At 43.1% G+C, this 12851-nt stretch overlaps 1 protein-coding gene across 6 annotated transcripts in view; it reads left to right on the top strand.

The window, feature by feature from the left end:
- LOC132828247 (DNA damage-regulated autophagy modulator protein 2-like) overlaps positions 1-12851 on the top strand; it is a 103871-nt gene that overhangs the window by 65058 nt on the left and 25962 nt on the right. For all 6 annotated transcript variants that reach the window (XM_060845218.1, XM_060845216.1, XM_060845214.1 and 3 more), the window contains one exon: positions 12235-12412. In XM_060845218.1, the coding sequence (XP_060701201.1) occupies positions 12235-12412 (178 nt within the window). The remainder of the gene's footprint in view (positions 1-12234; positions 12413-12851) is intronic.

Below are 12851 nucleotides of genomic sequence, written 5' to 3'. Positions count from 1 at the left end.
CTAGCTTTCAAACCAAGGGACCCAAATCATCTTCATGGGTGATCTGCCCAAACCCGTTCTTTGCGTTCAACCATAAAAAGTTTCATGTTTGCTACTTCAAGCTGAAAGTGATACAAGATTTAGAGATTACATTACATGGTCTGCCTTTTGACCAAAGGGTAGATGTACTTTCCTCTTTCTTTGAAGAAAATAATAAGGAGAACTTCAAGAGTATTTCTCATGACCTCTGAATGCCCGGAATGTCTTTAAGCCTAACATATAATTTTGGAATGTAGTCATTGTTTGTAATGTGACAAATGTGGTTTGATGCATAACAAGCTGTTGTTTGGGCAGTGAGATTGTGGCCAGATAACTTGCGAGGGGTGTTGGTTGGGAGATAAATATTGCTTCAAGAACATAGATTTTAAGCTGATTGGTATAACAACCACAGACAACATGAGGGAAAATCTTTACTCCACAGGAGTAGTTTGGGTTTAGAATATGCTGCATGATAAAGCAGTGGGTACTGATGCAATAACAGCATTCAGAGGGTATTGGGTCTGTGGGTGAAAGCGGAATGTTTGGAGGGTAAGTGGGGAGAACACTGGGATTGGGACTGACTGGATTGTTCTTTGAAAGAGCTAGCCCAGTCTGAATGCCTGAACGGCCTCCTCCTGTCCTATATTCTTCTAATTTATGAATGCTGTGCGAGCTAACTCCTCCGTGAGAAGGTCAGGGGTGGTTGGAGGGTGAGGGTCAGGTGGTGCTGACTGTTTGTGGATTTGACCCTCCAGCCGCTATCAGACGAATCGAGCTCTGGCGTGGGAACAGAGTTAAAACAACCTTGTGGCATCCAGTGTTAGGACCCAATTGGGAAGAGTTCACCAATAATCGAGCCCTATTTTTTTCACAAAATCTGTAACTGCCCATTTCAACCACCAAGATAATCAATTTGTTGAACTGACTGCTATTCAGGATAAAAGCAGTTCACATCAGATGTCATGAAAAATTGAAAAATAATTGTCTTTGTTGAGAAAAAGCACAGATTTCTCTATTTAGGTTAGATTCCCTACAGTATGGAAACAGGCCATTTGGCCCAACAAGTCCACACCGACCCTTTGAAGAGTAACCCACCCAGACCCATTCCCCTACCCTATCTTTACACTAACTCATGCACCTAACACTATATGGGCAATTTAGTATGACCAATTCGCCTGGCCTGCACATCTTTGGACTGTGGGAGGAAGCTGGAGCACCCGGACGAAACCCACGCAGGCACTGAGATAATGTGCAAACTCCACACAGACCTGAGGTAAGGAATCGAACCTGGGTCTCCCGGCGCTGAGGCATCAGTGCTAACTATTGAGCTACTGTGCTGTCCAGCACGGTGTTAAACTTATTAAAGAAATGTTTACTAATCAACTGCGATGTAGCCTAAGTTATATGCCTATAAACACCAAATTCGTGAATAAAATACATAGAGGCTCATTCACAAATAAAACAGACTAAGCTTGATGGCTTAGGAGCAGGAATAGGCAATTCAGTCCCTCAACCCTGCTCTACCATTTAATACAATCAGGGCTGATCTTGCCTCATCCTCAACTTCACTTTCCCACCTCTCTCCATAACCCTTCAAGCCCATTACTAATTTAAAATCTGTCTATCTCCTTAAATTTACTCAATGTCCCAGCGTTCAGCGCACTCTGAGATGGTGCAATTCACAGATTCACGACCCTTTGAGAGAATGGGAGATACTGCATTTTGGAAAGGCAAATCAGGGCAGGACTGATATACCTTAATGGTAAGGTGCTGGGGAGTGTTGCTGAACAAAGAGAGCTTGGGGTGCAGGTTCATAGTTCCTTGAAAGTGGACTCTCTGGTAGATAGGATGGTGAAGAAGGCATTTGGTATGCTTTCTTTTATTGGTCAGTGCATTGAGTAGAGGAGTTGGAAGGTCATGTTGTGTCTGTACAGGACATTGGTTCTGCCACTTTTGGAATATTGTGTGCAATTCTGGTCTCCTTCGTATTGGAAGGATGTTGTGAAACTTGAAAGGGTTCAGAAAAGATTTACAGGGATGTTGCCGGAGTTGGGGGGTTTGAGTTGTAGGGAGAGGCTGAACAGGATGGGGCTGTTTTCCCTGGAGACAGAGTAGTGATCTTGAAGTTTATAAAGTTAGAGGGGCATGAATGGGGTAAATAAACAAGTCTTTTTCATGGGAGGGGGAGTCCAAAACTGATGGCATAGGTTTAAGGTGAGATGGGAAAGGTTTAAAAAGGACCAAATGGGCAGCTTTTTCATGTAGAGGATGTATGGAATGAGCTGCCAGAGGAAGTGGTGGAGGCTGGTACAATTACAACATTTTAAAGGGAATCTGGGTGGGTATATGAATAGGAAGGGTTTGGAGGGATATGGGCCGGGTGCTGGCAAATGGGACTAAATTTACATAGGATGTTTAGATGGCATGGACAAGTTGGACTGAAGGTCTGTTTCTGTGCTGTATATCTCTGATTTTAAGCAATTTCTGCTCATCTCTTTTGAACCTGCTACTCATTATCCTAAAACGATGCCCTCTCTTTCTAGATTGCCTCACATGAGGAAAACACCTCTCTACATCTACTGTGTTTAACCCCTTTTGGAATCTTATATACCTCCATTAGATCACTTGTTATTCTAAACTCCAGAGAGTTAAGGTTTACACTGCTGAATCTTTCACCATAAGACAAACCTCTCCTCTCTGGAATCACTCTAGTGAATCTCCTCTGAACTGCCTCCAAAACACCTACATCCCACCAGGGGACCAAATCTGTATGCAGTGCTCCAGATGTGAACTTACTAATGTCTTGTACAGTTGTAGCAACCCTTCCCAACTTTTAATCTCTATTCCTTCAGCAATAAATACCAAAATTCCATTTGCCTTCCTTATTACCTGCTGTCCCCGAAAACTAGTTTCTTGTGATTCACACACGAGAACACCCAGATCCCTCTGCACTAAGGTTTCTCCCCATTTAGATAAATTGCCTTACTATTCTAATCAAAACAGATACTCATTTAGCAACATTAAGCTTCATTTGCCAAAACTTACCCCATTCCCCTAACTGTTGGAATATTGCGTGCAATTCTGGTCTCCTTCCTATCGGAGAGATGTTGTGAAACTTGAAAGGGTTCAGAAAAGATTTACAAGGATGTTGCCAGGGTTGGAGGATTTGAGCTACAGGGAGAGGTTGAACAGGCTGGGGCTGTTTTCCCTGGAGTATCGGAGGCTGAGGGGTGACCTCATAGAGGTTTATAAAATCATGAGGGGCATGGATAGGATGGGAGAGTCCAGAACTAGAGGGCATAGGTTTAGGGTGAGAGGGGAAAGATATAAAAGAGACCTCAGGGGCAACATTTTCATGCGGAGAGTGGTATGTATGGAATGAACTGCCAGAGGAAGTGGTGGAGGCTGGTACAATTGCAACATTTAAGAGGCATTTGGATGGGTATATGAATAGGAAGGGTTTGGAGGGATATGGGCTGGGTGCTGGCAGGTGGAACTAGATTGGGATGGGATATCTGGTCGGCATGGACGGGTTGGACTGAAGGGTCTGTTTCCGTGCTGTACGTCTCTATGACTCTATAATCCGTATCAATTTTGTAAATATCACTACATCTCAAGAGGCCTAGAATATAAAAGCAGGGATGTGATTCTGAGGCTTTAGAAGGCTCTGGTGAGACCACATTTACAGTATTGTGAGCAATTTTGGGCCCCATTCCGCAAGAAGGGTGTATCCCCCCGGAGAGGGTCCAAAGCAGGTTCACGAGAATTATACCAGGAATGAAAGGCTGAACGCTGAGGAATGTTTGAGGAGTCTGAGACTGTACTGGATGGAGTTTAGAGGCATGAGGGGGGATCAAATTGAAACTGAATGACCTGGACAGAGTGAACGTTGGGAAAATGTTTCCATTGGCAGGAGAGTTGAGGACTCAAGGGTACAGCCTTAGATTAAAAGGAAGGCTGCTTAGAACAGAGATAAGGATAAGGATTAGCCAGAGAGTGGTGAATCTATGGAATTCATTGCCACAGAAGTGTGTGGAGGTTAGGTCATTGAGTATATTTAGAACAGAGCTAGGTAAGCTCTTGGTTGCTAAGGGGGTCAGAGGTTACAGGGAGAAAGTGGGAAGATAGGCTTTTCAACCCAATCAGTCATGATTGAATGTTGGAGCAGATTCGATGGGCCAAATGGCCTAATTTCTGCTCCTATGTCTTATGGTCTTACAACTTAATTTCCCATCTGTTTTAGTGTCACCTGAAAATTTGGTTATATTACTTTCTATCCCTGCATCCAAGTCATTAATATAGGTTGTAAAGATTTGGGGTCTGAGGCCCAAAGCTTGTGGTACCCCATTAGTCACACCTTGCCAACCAGAGCAAGTGTAGATAGATAGGGCTGGGAAAAGCACAGCAGGTCAAGCAGCATCAGAGGAGAAGGGGAGTCGACGTTTCGGATTTCTGTTGGTGACTCAATTTTTTATCCAGCTAATAAACTAACCTTGACGCCGTGTGATATTGCCGTGTGATATTGCCGTGTGATATTGCCGTGTGATATTGCCGTGTGATATTGCCGTGTGATATTGCCGTGTGATATAGCCGTGTGATATAGCCATGTATGTTAACCATTTGGGTGGCATCTTCTCAAATGTCTTCAGAAAGGGCAGATATATTACATCAACAGGATCCCCATTATCCACTTTGCATGTTACATTTTGAAGAACTCTAGCAAATTAATCAAACATGATTTATTCTTCATAAAACCATGCTGACTCTGCTGGATTGGGTTTTGACTTTCCAAATATTCTATTATTACTTCCCTAATAATGGATTCTAACAATTTCTCAACCACACATGCTAAACTAACTGGAGTGTAATTTCTCTCCTTCTGCCTCCTTGTCTTTTCTGAATAAAGGTGTTATATTAGCAGTTTTCCAATCCACTGGAATCTTTCCCATATCCAGAGAGTTTTGGAATGTTATAACCAATGGATCCATTACCTCTGCTGCTGCTGCTTCCTTTAAGTCCCAGGATATAGACTATCAGGCCCCAGGGACTTGTCTGCCTCCAGTCTCAATAGTTTGCTAAGTATTTGGCAGGTGGTGAAGTAAGGTAGCATGGTGGCTCAGCGGTTGGCCCTGCTACCTCACAACGCCAGGGACCTGGGTTCAGTTCTACCCTTGGGCGATTGTCTGTGCAGAGTTTGCACGTTCTCCTCTGTCTGAGTGAGTTTACACTGGGTGGTCAGCTTTCCTTCCACTGTCCAAAGAGAGGCAGACTTTTTACACCAGGATGGTTCGCATGTGGAATGCACTTCCTGAGGACATGGATGCTAGTATAATTACAACATTTAAAAGATACTTGGATACTTCGGTGCATAGGAAAGGTCTGCTCATGGGTCATATCCCCCCCAAACAGGTGGGACTAGTTTAGTTTGAGATTACGTTCGGCACGGACTGGTTGGACTGCAGGGGTCTGTTTTATGCTGTATGACTCTATGTGCAGGTTAGTTGGATTGACTATGCTAAATTGCCCGTGGTGTCCAGGGATGTGCAAGCTCGCTGGATTAGCCTAGGAAATACAGAGTTACACAAATAGGTGGGTCTGGATGGGATACTCTTTGGAGGGTTGGTGGCTTGCTTCCACTCTGTCGGGACTCGTTGATGCTTTTTCTCTGGTTATGATGATTGATCTAAGTTCCTCCCTGTCTATAACCTGCATTACCTGTTACTGTTGCAATGGTACGAGTGTCCTCCACTGTGAAAAACTGAAGCAAAATATTAATCTAGTGACTCTGCCATTTCAGTGTTCTCCACTATTAACGCCCCACTCTCAATCTCCAAGTGACTAACATTCACTTTAGCTACTTCCTTTTTTATAAACTTATGGTAGCTTTTGCTATCTTTTTGTGCTCATTTTCCTTCATAATTTACCTTACTCTTTTTATTATTTGTTCAGTAACCCTGTGTTGATCTTTCAATGCTTTTCAATCTTCCAGCCTGTCTGTTTGTCATTTTTATAAATGACCTAGAGGAGGGGCTTGAAAGCTGGGTGAGCAAGTTTGCGGATGATACGAAAGTCGGTGGAGTTGTGGACAGCGAAGAAGGATGTGGCAGGTTACAGCGGGATATAGATAAGTTGCAGAGCTGGGCAGAAAGGTGGCAAATGGAGTTCAATGTAGCTAAGTGTGAAGTCATTCACTTTGGTAGGAGTAACAAGAAGATGGATTACTGGGCTAATGGTAGGCTACTTGGTAGTGTGGATGAGCAGAGGGATCTTGGTGTCCATGTACACAGATGGAGAGTTGCCACCCAGGTAAATAATGCTGTGAAGAAGGCATATGGTGTACTGGGATTTATTGGTCGAGGAATTGAGTTCCGGAGTCCTGAGGTCATGTTGCAGTTGTATAAGACTCTGGTGTGGCCTCATCTGGAGTATTGTGTGCAGTTTTGGTCACCATACTATAGGAAGGATGTGGAGGCATTGGAACGAGTGCAGAGGAGGTTTACCAGGATGTTGCCTGGCATGGTAGGAAGATTGTATGAGGAAAGGCTGAGGCACTTGGGGCTGTTCTCATTGGAGAAAAGAAGGTTTAGGGGAGATTTGATAGAGGTGTACAAGATGATTAGGGGTTTAGATAGGGTTGACAGTGAGAACCTTTTTCCGCTAATGGAGTCAGCTGTTACTAGGGGACACAGCTTTAAATTAAGGGGTGGTAGGTATAGGACAGATGTTAGGGGTAGATTCTTTACTCAGCGGGTTGTGAGTTCATGGAATGCCCTGCCAGTAGCAGTGGTGGACTCTCCCTCTTTATGGTCATTTAAGCGGGCATTGGATAGGCATATGGAGGTTATTGGGCTAGCGTAGGTTAGGTAGGCTTCGGTCGGCGCACATCGAGGGCCGAAGGGCCTGTACTGCGCTGTATTTTTCTATGTTCTATGTTCTATGCCTTTATAAACCTCTATAAGGTCACCCCTCAGCCTCCGACACTCCAGGGAAAACAGCCCCAGCCTGTTCAGCCTCTCCCTATAGCTCAAATCCTCCAACCCTGGCAACATCCTTGTAAATCTTTTCTGAACCCTTTCAAGTTCTGATAGGAGGGAGACCGGAATTGCACACACTATTCCAAAAGTGGCCTAACTAATGTCTTGTACAGCTGCAACATGACCTCCCAAATCCTATACTCTAATGCTCTGTCCAATAAAGAAAGTCTACCAAATGCCGCCTTCATTATCCTATCTACCTGCAACTCCACTTTCAAGGAAACATGAACCTACACTCCAAGATCTCTTTGTTCTTTTGATTTTTGGCAATGATTTCTGTAGAAAGTTATTGCTCATCAGTTTGAGAGTTGAATGGCAGAACTAGTTTTTTTTTTCTTTTATTAGAATTCTTTCACACTTCTTGGTGTTTTTCTCTTTTCACTCACCAAGAGATATTTTCTGTTGCTGGGTCTTGTCTTTGTCTGCATTGCCCTCACAAGTGTGCAGCTGACTGCAGATGGACCAATCCAAGGGCTGTAAGCAGACAGCTTTTTATTCTAACCCTGCATCCTCCTGATTCTTAATAATCCTACCAGTGGAAACAGCTTCTCTTTATTTACTCTATCAACGTCCTCCTCAACTTGAGCACCGTTTACCTCAGTGAAAGCTTGCCAACTTGCCTTTGGAATTTTGGTGAAATTCTCATTGACATTCTAGTTCTTTGAGTGAAGATTGTACGAGGGATGGCTGCAGCCTTGTTCAATATTGGTCCATTAAGAATGACTTGCATTACAAATATTGCAAAAAATCCAGGGACAAGAATAACCACAAAAAAGTAGTCATGATTTGGAGATGCTGGTGTTGGACTGGGGTGTGCAAAGTTAAAAATCACACAACACCAGGTTATAGTCCAACAGGTTTAATTGGAAGCACGCTAGCTTTCAGAGCGCCGCTCCATCAGGTGGTAGTGATGAAGGAGCAGCGCTCTGTGTGTTTTTTAACTTTGTACACAACAACGTAGCTAACTGAGGTTTTCAGACTTGAGATTTTGATTTGAAATGATGTGCATATTATTAGTCAACAATTACTTTTAATAACTGCTTTTAAAAAGGCAAAGAATAGATTCACCTATTCCATGCCACATGTTCAGTCAGCAGAGACATGTCACATTTCATTCATAGAATCCCTCCAGTGTGGAAACAGGCCGTTGTCTCAATAGGTCCACACCGACCCTCCAAGAGTAACCCACCCAGACCCATTCCCCTACCCTATTACTTTACATTTACTCCTGACTAATGCACCTAACCCACGCATCTCTGAACACTATAGGCAATTTAGCAAGGCCAATTCATCTAACCAGCACATCTTTGGACTGTGGTAGAAACTGGAGCACCCGGAGGAAATGCACGCAGACGCAGGGAGAATGTGCAAACTCCACAGAGACAGTCGCCTGAGAATCTGAAGATTCTGAATGATAAGATATACATGCATTTGGAAAGACAGGGTTTGATTAGGAATAGTCAACATGGCTTTGTGAGTGGGAGATCATACCTCTCAAATTTGTTAGAGTTCTTTGATGAAGTGATCAGGAAGGTTGACGAGGGGGATGTAGTCTATATAGAACATAGAACAATATAGCGCAGTACAGGCCCTTCGGCCCTCTATGTTGCGCCAACCTGTGAAACTGATCTGAAGCCCATCTAACCCACACTCTTCCATTATTATCTCTAATTATCCAATGACCATTTAACAGCCCTTAAAATTGGTGAGTCTATTGCTGTTGCAGGCAGGCATTCCACGTCCTTACTACTCTGAGTAAAGAAACTACCACTGATATCTGTCCTATATCTATCACCCCTCAGTTTAAAGCAATGTTAGCCATCACCATCTGAGGAATAAAGCTCTCACTGTCCACCCTACCAAATCCTCTGATCCTCTTGCATGCCTCTATTAAGTTACCTCTTAACCACCTTCTCGCTAATGAAAACAGCCTCAAGTCCCTCAGCCTTCCCTCATAAGTCCTTCCCTCCATACCAGGCAACTTCCTGGTAAATCTCCTCTGCACCCTTTCCAAAGCTTCCACATCTTTCCTATAATGCGGTGACCAGAACTGCACACATGAGAGTTTTGTACAGCTGCAGCATGACCTCATGGCTCTGAAACTCAATCTATCTACCAGTGAAAGCTGACACCCCACATGCCTTGTTAACAACTCTATTGGGTGGCAACTTTCATGAATCTATACACTTGAACACTGAGATTTCTCTGTTCATCCACGCTACCAAGAATCTTACCATTAGCCCACTACTCTCTATTTATATTACTCCTTTCAAAGTGAATCATCACACACTTTTCCATGTTAAACTCCATTTGCCACCTCTCAGCCAACTCTACAGCTTATCTATGTCCCTTTGTAACCTGCAACATCCTTCCACACTGTCCACAACTCCATCAACCTTAGAGTCATCCACAAATTTACTAACCCATCCTTCTACACCCTCATCCAGGTCATTAATAAAAATGACAAACAGCGGTGGCACCAAAACAGATCCTTGCGTTACACCACTTGTAACTGAATGCCAGGATGAACATTTCCCATCAACCACCAGCCTATGTCTTCTTTCAGCTTGCCAATTTCTGATCCAAACTGCTAAATCACCCTCAATCTCATGCCTTTATATTTTTTGCAGTAGCCTACCATGGGGAACCTTATCAGATGCTTTACTGAAGTCCATATACACCACATCAACTGCTTTACCCTCATCTACCTGTTTGGTCACTTTTCTCAAAGAACTCAAGAAGGTTTGTGAGGCATAACCTACCTTTCACAAAACCATGTTGACTATCCCTAATCATATGGGTTTCTAGAAGTCTTTGATAAGGTTTCACAAAGTAGGCTGCTCTGGAAGTTTAGATGACAGACAAGCAGGAGGCTGGAAGAACACAGCAAGCCAGGAACATCAGGAGTTGGAGAAGTCAACGTTTCGGATCCTGAAGTGGGCGGCACGGTGGCACAGTGGTTAGCACTGCTGCCTCACAGCGCCTGTAGACCCGGGTTCAATTCCCGACTCAGGCGACTGACTGTGTGGAGTTTGCACGTTCTCCCCGTGTCTGCGTGGGTTTCCTCCGGGTGCTCCGGTTTCCTCCCACAGTCACAAAGATGTGCGGGTCAGGTGAATTGGCCAAGCTAAATTGCCCATAGTGTTAGGTAAGGGGTAAATGTAGGGGTATGGGTGGGTTGCGCTTCGGCGGGTCGGTGTGGACTTGTTGGGCCGAAGGGCCTGTTTCCACACTGTAAGTCTAATCTTCACTAATCTTCCTGATGCTGCCTACTTGCTGTGTTCTTCCAGCCTTCTGCTGGTCTACCTTGGATTCCAGCATCTGCAGTTTTTTTTGTCTCTGGAAGATTAGTTCGCATGGAATCCAGGCAGAGCTGGCTAATTGCATACACCATTGGCTTGATGGTAGGAAGCAGAAGGTGATAATGGAAGAATGCTTGTTGAACTGGAGGCCTGTGACTAGTGGAGTGCCCCAGGAGTTGGTGCTGGGCCCATTGCTGTTATCTATTGTTACAACATGGGGTTAACCCCCTCCTGCTTAATTTAAACTGCAACACAGAAAAGATTTATCCCGTGCAGTAATCTGTGAAAATTCGAGAGGCCAAGAATTACTTAAAGTAAAAATTAACAATTTTATTTCTTAATTAATTATTTTATACTTTAACTAACAACTATTTACAATTCCTTCCTCTAATCTATCTTTTACTTTCCCTTCTGTAATATTAGTCTGATAAAACCCCCAATTAAGATTTACCAAAATTAAAATTTTCAAAACTAGCCAGATGTCGAATCTTCTCTTTATATCTTCCTTATCTTCTTTTCTTCTTCTTAGGGATTTCTGTTTCGCAGGTTACTAATTGATAAAGGTACCTTTCAGAGTTTTTCTCTGGGTAGTCTGCAAATGCTGGTGGCTTGGCAGTTCTCCTCCCAACTGCTCAATTTTCCCCATTTTTATACTCCCAAAGCATCGGATTGTGTCATTGGCTCTTAATATTGTACTAAATTCAAACTTGATTGGAGTTTGGGATTTTGGGGGGTATAATTTGAACTGATTGGCCGAATTCAACTTTTTTTTGTCGTCTCCAGGCAACCAACTAATAGAGTTCCTCAATCAAATGTTACGTTATATCTTGTTCAGAACACTTGGTGCTGTCAGGTAGTTCTGCTAGCTTTTAACTCTTTAAGTTACAATATACCCACATCTTCATAACACTACATCAATGAGGATGAGAATGTACAAGGCATGATAAATAAGTTTGCAGATGAGACTAAAATTGGCGGTATCGTGGACAATGAGGAAGGTTCTCAGAAATTACAGCAGGTCCTTGATCAGCTGGGGAAGTGGGTTGCGAGTGCAAGATGAAAGCATCAACTCTTGGCACCTTTTAGCAATATTCAGCTATCCCATTGAAATCGGGCCAGTTTCAAAACTGAAATAAAAACAGAAAATTCTGGAGAAACGCAACAGATGAGGCAGCATCTGTGGAGAGAGAAACAAAATTAACTTTTCAAGTGTGATATGGCTCCCCTTCAGAACTGAAGGGGGCTGTAAAAGGATGCTTTGTTTAATGTTGTTAATGAATCAGGAGAAGTGTTTGGAACAGTTGGTAAAGGTGTCTGCCTAGAGAAAAATGCAAAGGGAATTCTAATAGAAATAGAGGAGTTATATAGATGAAGGATAGGTATTAATGGGAGGTGAAAGTAGGCCAAACCTGTTGACAGCAATTCTATGTAAACAGATGTTGGGGAAGGAATTGTAATTGAAATTGTGATCTGATTGTGTTCATGTGCTGAAGTTGTTGAAGTGTTGAGCGCTGAAGGTTATAAAGTGAAAACTTTCTCCAGCTTAGTTTGAGCTTCACTGGAACACCATGGGAGGATTAGGACAGAGATGTTCGATAACCGCACTGAGAAACTAGAAATATCTGTAATGCTCACCGTGGACAGACATTTCAAATAACTGAAATGCTTTAACAATATAAGGTCAAGACTGATAGACTGAGGTTATTGTCCGTGAATTGGAGAAGTCGTGAACCTTAAATACTGATCACATGAAGCATGACCACAGATGGCAACAACTAAAACAATTTCTTGACAATGCTGGTCACTCCATGAGTTTGCTATTTCTATAAAGCCTCAGGTGACTCACTATCGTTATGTTATTTTGTTTCTTTTTCCATTAGAAGACAACATTAATTCATGTCCATATTCTTGGTGCTGTGCTGACATTTGGAATCGGGATTATTTACCTGTTGCTGCAGACTATTATTTCCTACATGATGCAGCCACTCATCCACGGAATCAAAATCTTCTGGATTCGGTGTGCCCTATTAATCTGGTGTGCAGCGAGCAGCATCAGCAGTATCCTTCAGAACTGTCGATGTGGGAAATTGTGCACAAGGACTATGTGACCGGGGAGATTGTGTGCTTTGGTAATGTACACAATCATCATCCAGGGGTTACCATTGACCTGAAACTGAACACGACCAGCCGTATAAACATAGTGACTGCAAAAGCAATTCAGAGGCTGGGAAGCTACTAACTTTTAAAATCATAGAGACATACAGCACAGAAACAGACCCTCCAGTGTCACCAGTCCATGCTGAACATAATTCCACCTGTCTGCTCCTGACCCATATGCCTCCAAACTTTTCCTATTCAAGTACTTATCCAAATGTGTTTTAATGTTGCAATTGTACCCACAGCCATCACTTTCTGAAGAAGTTCATTCCATGCGCTAACTACCTTTGTGTAAAAAAAAATGTACCTCATGTCTTTTCTCATCTCATCTTTCTTTAAA

The sequence above is a fragment of the Hemiscyllium ocellatum genome, chromosome 26 (genome assembly GCF_020745735.1).
Source record: "Hemiscyllium ocellatum isolate sHemOce1 chromosome 26, sHemOce1.pat.X.cur, whole genome shotgun sequence".
Classification (NCBI taxonomy): Eukaryota; Metazoa; Chordata; class Chondrichthyes; order Orectolobiformes; family Hemiscylliidae; genus Hemiscyllium; species Hemiscyllium ocellatum.
The sequence above is the reverse complement of the archived record's forward strand: the minus strand, read 5'-3'. Positions and strand labels throughout refer to the sequence as shown.